The sequence below is a fragment of the Apaloderma vittatum genome, unplaced genomic scaffold, assembly GCF_000703405.1.
Source record: "Apaloderma vittatum isolate BGI_N311 unplaced genomic scaffold, ASM70340v1 scaffold8913, whole genome shotgun sequence".
In the NCBI taxonomy this organism is placed as follows: domain Eukaryota; kingdom Metazoa; phylum Chordata; class Aves; order Trogoniformes; family Trogonidae; genus Apaloderma; species Apaloderma vittatum.
Genome location: NW_009706364.1, coordinates 17,583 through 36,670, shown reverse-complemented (window position 1 = coordinate 36,670; position 19,088 = coordinate 17,583). Strand labels below are relative to the sequence as shown.

The 19,088-nt window shown below is 40.6% G+C and overlaps 1 protein-coding gene across 1 annotated transcript in view; it reads right to left on the bottom strand.

The window, feature by feature from the left end:
• Positions 1-4,420: 4,420 nt before the first annotated feature.
• The window catches only part of LOC104271159 (dual 3',5'-cyclic-AMP and -GMP phosphodiesterase 11A-like), a gene marked incomplete at its 5' end in the record, with an annotated part of 31,440 nt that continues 16,772 nt past the window's right edge, over positions 4,421-19,088 (bottom strand). Inside the window, 2 exons of the mRNA XM_009865750.1 lie at positions 4,421-4,582; positions 17,905-17,988. Coding sequence (XP_009864052.1) covers positions 4,421-4,582; positions 17,905-17,988 — 246 coding nt within the window. The remainder of the gene's footprint in view (positions 4,583-17,904; positions 17,989-19,088) is intronic.

Genomic DNA, 19,088 nt, shown 5'->3' with positions numbered 1-19,088 from the left:
CGCTGGGGAGCGTCTCTGTCACCGCCCCGGGCAGAGCCAGTCCCAGTTGTTCCGGGCTGGTGCCGGGCCTGTCCAGCGCCGTTCGGTTTGCTCCCAGCAGGGTCGTGTTGCAAAAGCTGCGTCCGGGCCGCTCGGCCCCGCGCGCTTTCACCGTTCTCCTGTGCGCCATTCGGTCACGGATGGGTGCGGGTCCGGCTCCGCCTCATGCCGACGAGGTAGTTTCAAAGAAAAATAACAATTTTTAAAAAAAACATAGCACACCATTAAAATTATTTATTACTTTTTTAGAGAGACCAGTAAACCCAAGTTGTTAGTTTCAAAAACATGCTTTAAAAAGCTGAACCAGCATTGTTCGATCTACTAATGCAAAACAGTGGGAGTAATGGCCTTAAAACGCATAAAGGAAAAGGATGCAGAAGTTCTGAGTCACGTGTTGGGCAGGTATGAAGGATTCACTCACGTTAGAACATGGACTCGGTATTTCCGTGCAGGTGTCAGTTGTTTCCTGCAGGCCTGCAATGGTATTCCCCACGCAACTGTACGATGCAGTGTCCACCATGCTTATACATTGGTAAATAAAAAGTAATCCGAGAAAGAAACGGTAACAAGCAATATACAGTGTGTGTGTTCCAATAGAGCCACATGCGAGTGATGGGAATCTCTGGGGTCTCTCATTTCAGCTGACTTACACTTCCCACTTCATTGCTATGTTATAAACCATTCACATGATTTCAACGTTAAAAATCTTTTGTTTCTTTGAGAAACCAAATAAAATCTCTTGCCCAGAACACCCTAAGCATTGAGAGTGTCTGCGTATGTTTTACATTACCTTGAAATAAGCTTGTTCTAAAATTTCACTCAATGCATAAGTGATCTATCAGTAATTAAAATATTTTTAATTTTATGAAGGGAAAATAGGTATTTGGCCTTGTAGACTGGGTCACTCCCATTTTTCTATTAGGGTTAATTTGTCTAAATATTACAAATGACATTAGGCACTGCTGGCTGCAGTTTTCAAGAATAGTTTATGAATACTAGGGTTGGCTGTGTTGATAACTAGAGGCACGTTATGAGGTAGCAGTGCACTACAAGAAGGAGCAATTAGCATGGTCACCAGTCCAGAAAATTGCAGTGGCTGTACTAAGGCCACCATCTAAGGGAATACCTGTGCAAAAAATGAAACACACTTATCTATGGTTATTTTCTGCAGGGCGCAAAACATACTAATGACTTTCTTGGCAAGGTCCTTGGCCCTGCTAATAGTGGGGGCTGGCTGTGACAGAGCTGCTATTGAACTAGCTTGAAGCACCTTCAGAGGAAAATGAAGCTCTTGTGACCCTATGGATGGTCCATGTGCTCACCACATTTTAGCACTGGAATTATAAATGCTAGAGCCCAAAATTCAAGGACAAATTTCCACTAACAGCCGGGGTAAATATGTGATTTGTCTGTTGCTGAGGCAGACCAGATGTGTTGGGCACATCCAGGGAAAGGCCAAGCAGTGCTTTACTAACAGAGTTCCTGGGTAACGGCGCGTTCTCTGTCCTCTTCCACATGCCCTCTCATTTGTCCTTGTCTCTTGTAGACTTAGGTTTTATACTCGCTCGCAGAACTAAGCCAATTTCAATGATTTTAATCTCTCTTTGTGCAGTGGTCAGGGAAGCAGATAAAAGATGGAGAATGCCAATGTAATAACCTACACAGTCATCTCTCCTGTGCACATCTCGTAGGAGTCTGGCAAAACTGACTGAAATATTGGGAGAATGTTTCCCTCTCAGAACTATTGAAAAGCAGATACAATTTCTGTCTACCAACCAAGTTTGTAAGCACTAGCTAAAACGTTTCTCACCATCTTAAAATACAACAAACTTTACAGCATGCTTCCACAAAGAATCTTCTTTTTCTCTCAGAAATGCAAGTCGTTTGCTGATTCCTAAGCTAAAAGTTTTGAAAAAAAAATAAATATAAGATTCTTTTGTTTGTTTGGTTGGTGGTGTTTGGGTTTTTTTTTTTTAAGATTGAGTTATATCATTTTCAGAAACCAAATGCTGCTGTGAGACGCACCGCTGTGCCCCCCTGGTTTCAGCAGGGTTGTTTCCTTGTGCCGGAGAACAATTTGATAAAGATCTCGCTGTGGTCTCTCATTTTCTTCCTTGTGATGGAGGAACAGAACCATAACATTAGTCAGCAGTTTCTGAGTTTTGACCCACAATAGCAAAGATACCAAAAGACAGGAGAAATAGATGGAGGCAATTACAAACAGTCACTTGATGGATGGTTGACATTGTTAGAGCTTCAGCTGTGTGTCAGGTTGCGGTGGTGCTGGAGCCCCATCCCTGCTGGTGGGTGTTGCCATGGGCAACAGCGCACTGAAGCCAATAAAAAGGAGCGGAAATGAGGGGAGACTCAACCTTGAGGGAAGCTCTAGGGTATGCGCTATAAATTATGTTATACGTAGCAATATGCAATAACAAAATTCAAGAAAGCTCTGTGTACCTGCCAGCAGTACTATGTCAGTTGCTCGTATCTGTTTCTCCCATAAACTACATGTTTTGTATGGCTTGCTGTTTCCTGCGTGCTTCATTTGTCTTTAATCAGGGAAGAAAGAAGTGGTAAAATAATAGCAGAAACGTTTCCATTTGGCACATGTATCCACTGCTGTGCAGTCTGCATTTCTGCTCCCTCCCTGCTTCTTTCTGCTAGAGAAAGCAATGCGGTTCAGTTGCGTACTAACAGACTGGCTGCAACGGCACTGAAATTTCCAGCTATTCTCCTATACACAATTAGTAGTAGAGAGGGATTTTGGTGGTTTTTGTTTTTGTTTTTAAAGAAGTGGTCAGCAGGTTTGTTGTTTCTGCTTGATTGTCAGACAGATTAGTCAGCATTTCAAAGGCGCTAACAATTCACTTTGCTTAGAAAGGAGGAAAGCTCTTTTTAGCATCTGGTCAGCTGGGCCAGGTTCTGATTCCCATTAAGCGGGTGCCAATTCAAGGTAATTCCACTGAAGTAAGTGGAATTTGGCACAGGTGTATCAGTAAGCTGAATTCAGCTTTAATTTCTGCTGCCAGACAGCCCTATATTTAGAATCCCATTTTTCATGGAGCACAAAGGCTTTTTTTCTTCCCCTGTGAATGGGAACTCGTAAGCACTGCAACATGACTCCTCTTGTGTCCAGTCATGCAGCAGAGAAAGCACCCTCTAATCATAGGTAGCAGTTTTGCTACACTAGTGATCTCTGCACTAATGGAAAGAGACAAATTTTCAGGTAATACTAGCATCACCACACAGAACTGGACACATTTGGTTTGGTGACCTATCACGTTTGATTAGATTTTTATGATCACCTCTACCGCAGACGTCTACATGTGAGCCCTGACTAGTGCTGTTTAAGCTATAATAGCTTCTCAAATTGTATGGAAAGAAATGCAAGAGAAGTAAGAGGTAGTCAGTCCAGTATGATGACGTTCTTCCTCTCCACCATTTAAAAACATTTTCAAGTGGCAATTATACTAGAAAGGCTTATCTGTGGTTCGCTTTTCAATGTAATATAAACCGGAAGCACCAGGCAACAGATTTCCTTTTTTATTTGTATTCTGTTTTCATTAAAGCCTATTAATCTTTTCCGTAGGGAATTTAAAAAAAACCGAATGTGTTAAAAGAGCATTTTAAAAGAAAAAAAACACAAACCCCTAAAATTACCATGCAGCATTTTGCCTTTATGCAAACTTGCCCCTGCTCAGAAATTTACTGCATTGTTAATATGAATTTCTCAGGGAAGCAGGGACAGGTTGGTGTTTTTAAAGATAATAAAGTTTGTTTGTAAATGTAGCAAAGGTAGGCAATTCTAAAGGCCCTGATCAATCACTAAGAAGCTCTGTTGTAAAAAAATACTTCTTTAGAATACAAAGCAGGCTTTTTAGAACATTCAGGCATAAAAGAAGAAGAGAGGAACATCACAAAAGCAGGCATAATTGAATCATAACATGTACTGAAGAGATGCAAAACAACAATGTAATTACATACTATTCTGTTTTCTGCAGCTCCTTGCATATGAATTGACCAACTTGCACTTCAGTTCTGCTCTGTATTATTAATTTTATTAAGCTGTAAGTTCTTGTATTTCAGTCTGTTGTCAGCTTTACAGATTTTTACAGCAGCAGTTGAAATGTAGAGGAGCTGAATGAATGCTTCTTGTGCTAAGTCTTCCATGTCGCTCCAGATACCAGCGCAAATGTCACCGCAGGCTTTCCTTTCAGTCCCGCTAAGCCTCCTGGTAAAAGCAAACTATGCCGCCATCAAGATAATATCCAATCAATTAAGCATGTCTGTGAAAGCACTTCTTAAAAAAAAATGGTGCGCCTAAGCTGATGAAAACCTTTCAGACAGCTCTTATCGTAAAGCGACACTGACATTTGCAGGCTTAATTTATGTCTTTGAGAGACACGGTAAAGCTAGAGGACAAGGAGGATGAGGATGCCACCTGAGAAGGAAGTCTTTTTTGGTGCAGCTCCTCCCATTTACCTCTGTTTACAGCAACAGAGTCCAGCATAGGCTTCAGTTTCACATTCAGCTTCACCAGACACTGGAAGAAGATTAAAAAGAAAAAGAAAAAGAGAGAAAAAATATTGACAGTATTTCCGCTCCTTTGATGGGCAGTCCAGGGAGTAATGGGGTAAAAAGAGTTTAATCTGCACCGTGCCCCTACCCCCCTCATCCCCAGCAGTAAGTTCCTGTGTAGGTAAAGCTTATTGTTCCTACTGAGATCTCTTTATCTTATGCTTTTTTTACCTGAGGCTTTAAGTAAGCCACTCAAAATATCAAAAAAGCACAAGGTGGCAGAGTTGCTGCTCAACTACTTTAGCTTTCTTGTAATCCTTAAGAGAGTCCTTTTGAGGCATCCCCCGAGTGCCTGGGGTTATCTGACTGCTGGCATCTATGAGCAGGATGTCCATGAGTTGCATGACAAGTTGGACAAAGCTGAAATAACCTTCAGATTCTCCCTAGTGCTCAGGTTTTATTTTTTCTAGATGAGTAATCTACAACAGTACTGTGCTTTCTATAGCTGGCAAAAACGCCGTTTCTGAGTGCTCAAAATAAATGAGTTTTATTTTTAGATTGCACTGAAATCACCCCTTTTCTGCATACCCAGTCCAAAGCCACAGAAGCCAATGAGAATGTTTTATCTGGTTTCATCTGGCTTTGAATCAGCCCCAAAGTCGTATATTTCCTGCACACCTTTGCTAGAAGTTTATTTTGCCTTTCCCTTTAGTATCAAATGCTTATGTGGAATGAGCACAAGTGCTTCCACTTGTTTTTGTCCCTACATTGGAGACAGAACGTCATTTACAGCAGCACCCAGATGTTAAGAAAGAGTTAACCAGTTACCCTCCAGGCCTTCAGGTAATGTGCCCTTTCAGGACAGAGGAGTATGCAGCTTTTTTGATCAGCAAGTAGTGGGTTTTGCTGAGAGCTGGGTATCATGCTTTCTGTGACAGCATGCCAACTATGTCCTTTGAAATAAAGGGTTGGTGCAAGATTAAAAAATATAACGACAGAGAAGACAGCACAAGTTGCTCTTCTGAAAGTGCAGAAATTATAAGGAAAAGAAAGAAGAGGGGAAGCAGGGACCTTTGCTGTTGATCATTTTCATTATTTGCTTTAAATAGCAGAGTTAAGAGCAACCACTTTAAATGGTCCCCAGAGCCCAGACACCACTACGGAACTGGATTTTTTTTATAGCTAGTCTGCAAGCCATGGGAGCTTGGTTAGGTACTGAAGTAAGTCTTCGTAGATTTTTTAATTGAGCTATTATATGATAATTAAGGGTTAATGGCCTGATTTTAAGATGTGCTGAAAACTTGCAGTTTCAGTTGACTTCAGTAGGAAATATGAATGCTCAGCACTTCTGAAAAATCACGCCATGAGTAAGAACCTGATTTGTGCAGAACTCAAAGCAAATCCACTTGAAGTTATGTGCTTAGAATGTAGCACAGACTGGGAAGATAATTTTGCAACATTGGGCCCATCAAATGAATGTACTATATATACAGCACTGCGCACTGGTGATGGTCATTTGTTTGATGGACTGGATGTGGATTTGTAGTATTCCTATCACTGTACCTCAGAGCTTGACATTTTTAGCTCTTTATTTCAGACCATTGTGCGTTCCTCAGACCTGATTTGGCATAGTCCACAACAGGGGGGCAGTAATACATTATAAACACCTGAAAATACCTGAAAAACTCACTGCTGTTATCATTAACACCTGCATTGCCACTGCCAACTCAGAGTCCAGAAGTAGCACATTAGATACTCAACTCTTGACAGCAACTTATCAGATCCTTTCTGTGCAAAGCCTGTATCCGTCTGCTGGCACTTAAGCTTCTTGTTGTTTCTTAAATCTTGAAAACGTATTTGTGAAGCATTTTTCCAATATACACTCCAGATTTTTAAAAAAAAAAAGTTTTTAAATCAGTGTTTAAAAATCAGTGTATTTCAGATGTCTCTAAGCACAAAGATATCATTCTGCACTCACACCACGTCAGCCCCAGGATCTGTAAACATGAAATGCAGTCCAGGCTGTTCCCATCACAAACGCTGTAGCTGCGCCTGCTGCAGGCAAGGCAGAGGAGAAGGAGCTCAGTGGGACAGTGGACTCCGTCTCAGTGTGTCTGTGCAGCTTCTGCCTTTGTCTGCGTCTGTTCTGTACTTTTTTTCGTTGTAAGACTGACCACAAGACCATGGTAATTTTCAATCCTAGTGCCAGGAAGCAAATGCAGAGATCTAGGCAGGACCTCCTGGTGTGCCTGTCCCTCCAGGGGCAGGGACATGCCACGCTCTTACAGTAGGAGACAGCCCTCTCCCGAACAGTGCCAGGAGGATGGTGACTGCCTGAGCTGCTTAGATCAATTAGCTTTGCACCAACTACAGCAGAGACCAGAAACCCCAGTGGATTGGAAATGGATGCAAGACGCACCCACACAATTCTGTGGTAATTACTGTGTCTTACGAGCTGGAAACACATTTTAAATCCAAAAGTAAATACATATATTTCTTAGAAATATATACCTAAGTGCATATTACAGAGTCTATTAACCTGGGTGCAACAGAGATTACCGGGTAAATAACAAGAATGGTTAACTAATAACAGTAAGTTTGGTGAAATAAATTAAAAGGAGTGTTTAAGAAAGAATAAACCATGTCTTTGATATTTATTTTTACCATAGCACAAGCAGTTAATTCTACAAAATACTTACAAAACATATAGTGTAATTTTAAGAAACTTTATTTAGATTAGGGATGCTTGACAGTGCAGATTTTGCGCTTGGTCTATAAAATGTCTTTATTCAGACACTGATTTGGTGTTTAAACCGCTGCTTCTGTATTTAGTGTCCTTTCACTTTGGAACTCTTTCACTCTGGTCTAGTCTTTTAATTAAACCAACTACTATAATTCCTGTGGAAATTAGCTTTTATTTTATTTTTTTCCAGCTACCGAAGCATTTCAGTAGGACTTTTCTGATACAAAGTACACAAATTGGATTTTATTTCTGCTTGAGATGTAATTAAAAACTCATTTGATTACTATATATCTGGCCCTGTTTTAATTATTAAACTCTAGTAATCAATTTTCTTTTATGAAGCTTCTGGGAAATTATCTCAAAAGCAACACATTTCTCTCCCTTCTGGCAGGCTCTCGACCATTCACTGAATTACATTCATAGCACCTGTTCCTGATCTGGATTAAACCACCAATTTATTCCCAAAGCTATTTAAGTTTATTTGGCTGTAGCCTAGTCAGGCTTTTCTACCTCCTGGCTGCACGTTCTACTTTGCATTTTATTGCACGAGAACCCCTTGATGTACAGCTCCTCCATGCCACCACTTTCGATGCACGCCTCTTAGGAACAGCTTTGCTAGGGATCTGTCTAATTTGGTATCCAGCTTCTCAACGCCCAAATTATTATTTGCTTTAGGAGAAGGAGGCTTGGTCTCCAGCAGCTGTCTGACACGGGACACCACCACGTAAACTCTTGTCCCTTCGTGGTGCGGCAGGCAGCTGTGAGCCGGCCGGGAGGCTGAGGGAAGCCCTGCCTGGGAAGTTCTTGTCCCTCTGCCTGGTGCCTCGGTGCCCACATGCAGTCCTGCCACGCGGCAATAGGTACAGGACTGGTGTCCCTTCCCACTTTAGCGCCTTCACTGTAAAAGCTGTTCCTAACAGTGGAGTGACAGAGCGCGTTGGAAGGGCAGGTGTGCTGGCAGCTGTGAGCTCCAGCGTTTGGGAAAGCCAGCGAGGTTTGCAGGTCGCTTCTGCATCCATGTATCACCTCAGCTGCATGACTGAGCTGTTTCTCCGGAAGTTATTGTACAGCACTGAGTTTTCCTTAACACCTTCACTTATTTGGGTGTCTTTTGTGACTGTGCAACTGCTTTGCCCAAGGCATCCTTCCACAAGGTATAGCTCCTCTTATGTATTAGCTCCTCCAGTACAAGAAAAGGTTAAAGGCACTTCAGCGGTTATTGTGTGCACCTGGGAGAGGGGCAGGGTTCTCTGAAGGAAGAGCTTAAAAGGGGGAGTGTGAGATACTCAGATGAAGCTATTTATGGGAAAAGGTAAGGAGGGGGAGTGGGGTTTTTTTATGTGATTTAGAGATGTACTTCTTGGGTATATTTTGCTAGATAAAACATAGAGAATGCAGAAATAGCAGGTGTAGCATCAAGCCCCTTCAGGGCGTAGTAGTGGAGGCATTTGTTGTTAGACTTACTGCCTGGGTTGAAAGATGGGGTTGGGGAGGGGCCCTTACCTGCTACATCACCTTCATCTCTGGGAAAGGGTGTTAGCTGAGACAGCGCCAGAGTCGAGACTATTGCTAAAGTAAGTACAGCATTTTACTATATTCTAAGCCTAATACCAAATTGTTTTAAAGAGAAGCATGACATGCCCTAACTTACAAACACTGCAGGACCTCCAGAGTATATACTTTTCCTCCCCACCCCTGGAGATTCTCGTCCAAATATTGACCAATTGTGACCTTGCTTAACTTATGAGCTTTGACAAGATTATGGCTCACGGAAGTATGGTTGCGGGTCTAATATTTGTAAAGTGAGTTTATGGAATAAGACCATATAAATTCATTTTTATGACTGAGCACATATCAAAAAGTTATAGGTCTCAGTGTTAGCTCTACTTTGGACCTCAGTGGTTTCTAATGAATCACTTTTATTATGTAAGCAGTTTCCAAGTTAGAAGAGAGGACCAGTGACCGAGAAGCCATAGGGATAAATTCAGACATGGTGTAAGCATATGAAGCATTGCTGAAGTCAAGAGAGTTGTGACCAGTTACAGCAAAGCTGAATTGGACACCTGAGTTTTGCTGAAGTGGCTTCTGCGTGAGAATACATAGGCCAAAGGTGAGCCATTTATCTGAAAGTCCTTGAACTTCTGAGTAGTTCAGATAAAAGAGAAACTGTACTGCAGTCATCTACAGATTTGGTCTTTATAATGCAAATACTTGATGGAAGTTGTTTTGAAAACACAAAAGTATTTCTACACAGATGCCCATGTACTAAAACCAAAAAGTCTGCTAAAATTCTACGTTCTATAGGCAAAATAGGGAGGATAAAGCAATACTGTGATTAATTTATAGAAACCTTTAGCTGTGTGTGTATGGATTAATTATTTGTTCTACTGATTCAGGGCCATGTTTAATCATTATGTTCCAGAAGGAAATACTGGTTATTTGGGAGGGGCTGAGTTCATGAAAGAAAAAAAAAAAGTACTGCAATCTCCTCATAGTTGAAGGAGACTTTTTTATTTCTTCTGGGGCTTACTGAGGAGGTGTCCCAGGTCACCAAGTACATAATGCACTGGTACATTACTTTTGCATTTCTGCCAGGGATTTGGGGATTTTTTTCCTGATGCCTAAAAGTGTAATTAGATGAAATAAATACACAACTAATTTCCTCGACAGAAAACAGTTTCTTTTAGCCTCTCTATAGACTATGTTAGCAATGTGGAAGGAAGCCATTTGTGAACAGAAAAGCATCTAAGACATGCCCAAGTGTTCAGCTCTTCCACTATGATTTAGCATTATGCTTTTTTCTGGTGATGGTACACTGGCAAGAACAATGCTGCACTCCTTTGTAAGTAAGCATGCATACTATAGAGGGATGATTATAAACTAAGATTCTCCAGTGTTAAAAGGTGCCAGGTACTTCGGGAGGAAAGTATGTACATAGCTCCTGAAAGCCAGATATGCTCTATCCAATATCAACCATGCTGTGCTGTGAAAGGGAATGAGTAATGCTGAAGGACTGGGTACCTACTGAAGTAGCTCAACTGATGTGTTGCTGTAGCTGCAAATGATTCATCTGTTCATAATAATTTCATGAAACCAAGGGTTTGCTCAGAAGAGGAAGAGTTATTATTTCATAAACAACTTATTTGGCTCTGCTGTTTATGGTTTTGATTCTACATCTAAAGCATGCAAGAGACAGCATGTTTCTAGCTCTTCTCCTTTCAATGTTTTAACCAAGCAGCTGATCAATGTTTTCTGCCTTGCTATTAAATGGATTTTGAAAAACTCTTCAAACCATATCAGTCTCATATCCTTATTTAGTTCTTTGAATTTGCCCTCAGCTGGGAATTCTGCAGGCAACTGTGATTCTGTTGTGTTAAACACTTACTTGAAGTGTTTCATCCATCATCATTTCTTGTGCTTTTCTGATGCAATGTAGTTTGTGCTTTGTCTTTCTTGAAACTGAATGGCTGTTAAATTATCCATTTATCTTCTTTCAGATTTGCTGTACAATTTGAGTTCCCTCTATTGGCTGTCTCTTCTACCTTATCTGCCAACTTTTCAATCTACTTCCTCAGATCTTTATATACATTTCCATACACCACTGCATGTCCTTTGCAACACATTGGGCAGATAATTTCTGTTGCTGTCTTATTTAGAATAGTAGTATTATTCACTTTTTCTCACCGAGCAGGCTGAAAGACCTTAGTGAAGCTTAGCTTCAGTAAAGTCAATGGCAAATGTTGTTTCTTCTGTCTTCTCCCAAGTATCTTTGTTGAGGACCTGCCCTTTCAGGTGAAACCTTTTTGGCATGACTATGTGAGAAGTAAGCTGGAAGTACTCTTGTCTGAAAGGAGAAAGTACTCGTTTCTCCTGTCTCTTCTAAGCAATTTAGGGGAATGTGTAAATTCCTAAAATTCTTGATAGTAATACAATGTTTCATTAGTAATCTTCACAAGTTACAAAATTTCTAGCAAAAATAATGTTTTGTTAATCTCCAAAAGCAAAATGAATCCCTCCCCACTCTCAGGAAGCAAAAAAAAAAAAAGAGGATCAGGATCTCTATGCCCATTGTAAAAAGATGTTTGTAAAAGAAAAAGTTTTTTTGCTCTGAAAACAACAAAATGATGCCTATTACACTGTGAAATAGTGACTGACTTAGAAAGAAATTGCAAATAAAAGCATTCTTATTTTCCTGTTTTTTCTTTCTTCTTTAGCTCTTCACCTTTTCTCTGTATTGGTACAAAAGTAGTGAAAAAACCTTTTTGGGTTAAGGGCATGACATAAGAAAAACAGTTTGCTGGTGCTTACTCCATTACTGGAAGCTGTAATACATTTACAGTATCTGAGTTTTCTGGCAATTCAAGAGAATTCATTCCGGGTGGTCTCGTTTAGATTCATCATTAGTAGACAAGCAACAAGGCAACAACCGTGTTGAACCTAGCTGAGTTCCTGTTTCAAGGCTACAGAAAGATCCTTCTGCAGTGCCAAAATCATCTTCTTTCAGACAACCTTTATTCCTAATGTAATCCTTAGCTACTGGCCCCGCTCAGCACTGGCATTTGGCCTGATTAAGTTTCCTCTGAAGCAAATTTCTTACAAGCACAGCAGAATATGTTGCACCTGCTCTTCTTTGGATAATATTACCCCCTGGATTTCAACAGAAAGTGAGGCTAATTTGATCTGCCAATGCCTGTGCAGCCTCAGTCCGTGGTGTATCACATGCTGCATCCTGATCCTAGCTGCCTTAATAATCCTTGTCATCCAGGCAGTCCCAGGAAGGAGAGATGCGTCATCTCTCACTCTCTGTGTCCAAATCAAATGTCAGAAATAAGCCCTGCCAGAAGTGTACATCTTTATGGTATTCTTTAGGATCTATTGGAAGTTATCCTCTGCTTCCCTCAACATGCTACAAAGGAAAAAAATCTGATCTCAATGAGAATCATGCAGAGCTGATCAAAACACTTCCTAAGCATGTGTGTTCTTCCCCCAAATAGCTCAGTCCTGATTCTCTTTTGTTTTGTTAAAACACTTCGCAGCAAGTTGTGAAAATATTTCAGGGAATGTCTACATATTGCTCATGGTGAACATCTCCCTGCCTAGTGCTGTCCTTGCCCTCTGACTAGTTGAGGCTTAAAAAACGGAACAAGCTCTGTCTTTTGTACCAACAATCCCAGGTATGGGTGAATGGCGGGTACAGTGAGCCACTCTTCCTCACTGAATAAATTTTCACATTACATTCTGACTGTATAGTGAGGATAGAAACATCTGAAGGAAAAAGTCCTTGTTTTGGCTGCATCCTTAGTAAGGACTAAGCCATGTATATAATCTATTCTGGACAAGCAGGACTTCTAGATGAGTGGTTCAAACCCTGAATGTCTTAGACAATATTTCCTTATGCAAAATTATAATGAGGGAAAAGGATAGGAGTGTTAACTGGGGAAGGGCTACATCAGGACACAGCAGTGTAAGCATGAGCCTTAAAGCATACCTTTTTTTTCCCCTCCATCTCTGCAAAGGAATATTAAAAGGTTAATCTCCTGCTTTATAATTGTAAAGAGAGTATATGCTTTAAAAAAAAAAAAAGGCAAGCACTGTGTGCGCATATGTACTCCCAATTCAGGTGTCAAAGTTAACTCTTAAACTGGATAAGTTAAAGCACAGAGATAGCTGTGATTGTTAGAGATGTGTGTATTTTTTCTATGCTTTGTAGAGGCTCTAACATTTGTGATACCTTGTGCATTTAATGTATGCTTACAAGCAGAGATGCTTTTGCAGCTACATCATCACACTCTAAAGATAGATTTAATTACAAGGCCAGACATTATCTTTTGCAGAAAGACAGACATATCAGAGGTCTTGGAGTTGTAGACAGACTGATTAGATTTCTTTCTAAGTATGTCAAACAATGTGATTAAGAAGGGCTCTGTCCCTCCACATTCCATTCACAATATTTAAAGTACTTGCCAGGCTAAACATCGTTCTTACTCTTCCCAGGATTCCCCTAGAATCCTGGATGGAGTAGTGCAAATTCACTTCTGTAGATACTATTATATGTTTAAAGCTCTCAATACCCAAGAAAATACTGAATAGCACTAAAAACAGCACTAAAATAGAGCAGTTCAATGGAGCACCAAGGTAGACGTGAGCAGGGCAATCATCTCAGGCACGCATTAAGTTGTAAAAGCTGTGAGCTTCTTTAGCTTTCACAAAGACATCTTCCTTAAATTTAAATAGCTGCTGTCATTGTCACTGACTACCTGACTATGTATTTATCTGCCCAGAAGCAGAGTGCACGGCCTTTGGCCCTGCTTTTCATAGCGTTGCTGTCTCTGCCCAACAATGCTGTGAACAGAGCTGGGATCCTGTTAGCATCTTTTGTTTGATGTGAATCACTGAAGCTTTGATGTTGTTTGTGAGAAAAATAATGATTAAAAAGAATAAGATCTTCACTCTCCCACTCTCTGCTCCCCACGGAGAAATCTAATCTGAGTTGGGAAAAATCTGTGACTGATCCTGTTTTAGGTATACACAAGTCAGAGAGTCCAGGAGAGAAATCTGTTAGTGCTGAAACTCTTAGCACCTCTTTACTGGAACGTCAGACGTAATTTGTCTTAATGATAAAAAAAAAAATTCTGTTTCCTGTTACACAGATGTATATGGCACAGAATACTTTCTCTGTGTGGTGAGCACAGCTGTCAGTGTAGCCAGTGTTTTATTTTCAGAGGGATGGCTTAGATTTTCTGCTCAAGTTGCATGTGCTTCCCCTTTACAGAATATTCTAACAAAATAAAGGGGAGGACTACTTCATACTGAAACTACATTAGTAGATTTTAAATGCTCTCCAGTTCCAAAAAAAAAGCATTTTTCCTTAAATTATTGTTCTAATAAGTCTGTTTCTCATCCTTATTGATGAACATTTTTCTTCTTGGCATTTTTGAAACAAGAGCAAGTGTGATGCAGTAAAGTGTAACTAAAGCCCCTAAAATCAGAGCTTCAGAGCAAATGGGTGGATGTTCTGCTTCTCAAGGCAAAAACTCCACTGTCACATAAAAATACTCTGATCAGTGATCACCACAGTAACAGAAAAAGTAAATTCAATAAAACCATAATGTCCCAAGTGTAATAAAAAGCAATGAACAAAAAATTGAAAAGCTTTTATTTTCACAAACCTTTGATCCACAGTGTGAAGGAAACAGGTTTGATTATCAACGTATTTTGAAATTGGAGGTGGCTCGATTCCTACACTGAGCAGCAGATGTGGGAGAGAGCAAGGGAGCAGAGCCATGGCTTACCTTGTGCCAAAAGCAGAGTCAGGCTTACAGAGCAAACACAAAAGGTTTTGGGTTTAGACAATTAGATATGGGAAATCTAGCTGTGCATAATTCCTGGTTAATATTTTTTTGTTATATATATGTGATAGGTATCTCTATTCAGCTTCAAGATCTGTGTTAGCTTATGAAGTAGCACGGTCTTGTATATTTGATGTTCTTTGTTCTGGGTCAGATGGGCATTCCAAGCAGCAAACAGGATTGCTAATGGAAGGTGGACAGATCTTAATAATTTTCTAGTCACTTGTAAGTAAGTCTTCTCATAAAAAAAGGTGCTAAACTCTGAAGTTTAGCCAGTTCTAGCTGGTAAATTCTAGCCAGGTAGGCAAAGGGATGTGATACATATGCCCTAATAAAGGAGACGACATTGTCCTTCTCTCAAGAACTGCACCTCAAAGTGGGTTGTCTTGAGCTACTTTAAGGAAATGCAGAGCAGATGCGTGACGGGGAGGAGTAGAGCCAAATGTCCCCAGAACACTGTTCAAGTCCCACAGCGTGTTTCAGAATGGAGAAACAAAATAAGGCTAGGAAGGCTATAACTCTCTAATACGCGCTGCAAAGTTTATATATCGCTTTAGGCACGAAACATTCCTCGTGGGCACTCTGGTTTGTAGCCTAGCCCATAAGCTTGGACTGTGGAGAAGATACGGTTTGTTACAGTACAGTCAGTGGCACTGAGGTGGCATCAGACCATTCTTGGAAACTTGAGTTGTGATGTTCCTTCTAAATCACGTACTTCAGACATCTGCAGCTGTCAGGAATAGCTTACTCTTGGGAACAACTCTGAGCAAAGAAAATTTCAGGGGGCTCTGTTGATCTCCGGCCTGACTTTAATGGAAGTTGTGAGTGTTCGTGGGTTACAGCGACCATCTCTGCTGTGCGGCTGTCAAGTAACAGAGAGCACAGCACTGGTAAGGTCACAGGCATTCCTCACAAGAGTTCCCTTCAGGGCTCTGGGTGCTAGGATCTGCCCACATGGATTCAGGACTTCTAACCACTAGCATGGAAAAAAAAACAACATGCAAAAGCCTTGGGGTTGTTTCTCTATGGTTTAATGTTGTGATTTTGGTATCAAAATGAGTGTCAAATGTTTATTTCAAACATACGGTTTTTATAAGCACTATGCTAGTGAGATCTATAAGTATTGCCAAGATCTTACTAATTTGTCAGCTTCCACTCTGCCTCTTTATGTTGCATTTGTAATGATGTAACCCATTCTTTCCCCACATGCAGTCCTTACAGCGTATTACAATGTCTAGAATTTTAAAGAATGGATTTGGAAAGAGGAAAAAAAAAAAGAAGTCTAGGACTTGGCCATAGATGCAGTATTAAGCCAGCCTTAAACAGAGGATTTACGACGCCTCAATACACTGTTGATTTGAAAAGCGTATTGAGGTTTGATTAAGCTGGATATGAAAATTAAAACTTGGCTCCACATTGAAGAGAGAATCTCCTGCAGTGTGATACTATGACATCAAGTCTTCTGTTTATCCCTAAGGCTGATGCTGCAATGACTTCCAGGTTTGATAGTGTCTCTTTTTTAAGTTGTTGAGCAGCAGGCTAATAGCTGCACAGCATGATGCAAAGACAGCAGAAAGCGGGGAAATCAGATGTGAATATATTCCCCAGAGATCTCCTGCTAAGATGGAGCTAACTAACCAGAGCTTTAGCGCTCAGAAGTAGTCTTTGCATGCCGAGGATGGGCTGATTATCAGCTCTTCTTGCTTTATCGTACATTTTTGGACTACGGATGCTATTACAAATCATTCTGGTATAATATGCATTCTGGTATAATGTTAACTATTATATTGAAAAGAACTTTATTTTAGAAGAGTTTTTATCCAAGGTCAGTTCCCCTCACTGTATTTTTCCAAAATGATCTACGTATTTTAAAAAAATACAGGTTTGTATTCTTCTTCTGTGTCTGTGCTTTCTTTTCCTTAATTGTTTGAAAGCCATGGCTTTAGTTTATTTCATCACAATAAAGACTGACTTAAGAAAGGGACAGGGTCTACTGGCAAAGCAGTAGCCCACCTCTCTCTTTGCACAAGTGTGTGCTGTCCCTGTCACACAACAGGAGTTGCCTTTGCACTGGGGCCATCACTTCATTATTGCCAAGTGGCAGCCTCAGATACCCCAAGGTGTAGAGGGCAGGGGAAGCACATAATCCTTCTTACTTGTGTGCTATTGATGACATATCTGGTCTATAAAATGAAAAGGGACTGCCAACCCATTTTTGTTTGTGTGTATGGAAGCTGTATTCAGGCACAAGTTCATCAGTTTAATGTTAACATGGGAGGTGGTACCTGCTTCCCAGCTCTTGGCTTTGTGTCGTCACTGCCCCATTCATTGCTTGGCGATGTGAGGCAGTTTCAGGTGCAGTACTAACAGGAGAACTGGTTGCAGTTCTCCCCCAGAATGCCTCGTGAGAACATCCCCAGGTCGTCCCAGATACCAATGGCCAAACTGGCAGTCTTTAGTGGCGTAAGGCAGCCTGTGTGGTTTCAGTGAGTAGGAGGAAGACTGGCTGGCGCAGTTATTGATGACTAAGTTTCTACAGTGTTATTTCCCATTTATCATCCTGCTCTTGTGGCTCTGCTTTCTATACTGATAAGAGAGGAAAAGTTAAAATGGCAAAGCTTATGTTACACAAGTCAAATTCTGAAGCTGGTTTAATCCAAAGACAGAGAAGCATTATTCATCTATAGCCTTAATAAAATAGTACTTGAGAGCTTACACACCTTATACCAAGCACCCACACAGTCTGTGTAGAAGCATGATTAAAAGACTAAACTACAAGTTAAACAGCACACAGGTTAAACCACAGATCATTTGTTACTGACCTTAACAGCTTGGCCTATAGTGCTCCTTAACAGTTGGGAAAGGAAACAGAAGGGAGTGCAAAGGCTCAGCTTTGAGCTTTTGGTTCTGGGTCACACATTTTTGGATGGGTTTGACAGCAGGACCGAATGAGGCCAGCCTCTGGCACCCCTCTGCAGAGCACTCCACACCTAGTTTCAAAATCAATTTGTTTCAAACACAGTAAAATAAACAGTTGCCCTATCATCTTTTATAACATAGAGAGGAATTAGGTTTATGGATATTACCACCTTCAGGGAATCAAAGATTTCTGCATAGAATCCAGACTTGTGGTAAAGTCAGAGAAAGCAAAGAGTTCAAATAGTCTTCAAGGCTGAACTGTAAACTAACTCTTTTTCCCTAGAGAGGCAAGAACAATCTTCTCTGGGCTCTATAGGAGCAGTAAGTAAAAATTACCTCATACAGTGGCATGCAGATGCCATCAATCCACTCGAGCTGCAACCTGGGTAGTTCATCTTTCCTGTTCCGATCAAAAATGGCCTGAATTGAGAAGGGAACAAAACTGTCATGCTTTATTACACTGGAGTAGTTTACAGACGCATCATCCAGCACTTTGGAGCTATGGTCAAACTCTCAGAACAAGAACACTTTGTAAACCGTAATCAATCCCTACAGCAGTCTTCCTACTGCTTTGTCTGGCGTGAAAGAAAACTGTTTAGTTTCAATTCTATTTTGAAATTTATAGGCTGCATGTATTTGAATTTTACAATTCTGTGATGTAAAATTAATGCTCCACAGGTGGAGTTGAGCTGGTAAGAAACCTCCTGTAGAAATGTTAAATAGACACCTCTGAGCAGAAATTTCCCTCTTCTCACATAGGGTTGTCCAGCTTAGCAAAATGAAGAGCGATAGATCTGGGATGGTTCCCTCCCTCCCTCCCAGTTACAAACTCTTTCTGCAGAACTAGCCATGTCTGTGAATCTAAAGGGGAGGGAATCAACAGATCCATTTCGGGAGCAGTTATGGATTTTTTCCTCTGGAAACTGCCTAATTCACTGCTCACTGCACTCGCTCAGAGAGGAAATTGTAGAGGTTGAAGCTGATATTTAAGAGGCTCAAGGAGCCTTGGCTGGAAGGAGATGGAAGAAACTGAGTTCTGCAGAATCTGGACATTGAGTTGTTTTCTCCATACTCTGTCTGAGATTACTTGGGTCCATCAGCTTTCTGTCTATGAGATTTTAATCCTCCTTCTAGTGGCCTATTCACATAATTTACTGAATGCCTTCTCTTTTTCTTTTTTTTACTCTCTGAATACACCAAATTTTAAATCTCTCTGTCTCTTTCTGTAGAAATTCTGCTCTTACTCTGGGTCCATCTCCTCGAGGTCGAAATCTCCTGAGAAAACTTACTTTCCTTCTCTACCTTTAGAAACTCCAGACCATATATATGACATTACATTAAATGTCTAGTTGAATTTTTCTAGTTGTAGCCTTCTCTTTCTGACATACACAGGTATCACACAATGTATCTAAATAAGACCAGGAGATAAGATTCAAGGACTCTAGGATCTTAAATGAGAATCTTTGGTTTGATTTTGTAAAATTCTGTATTTCCTATTCAAATAATTTTGAAAAATCCTC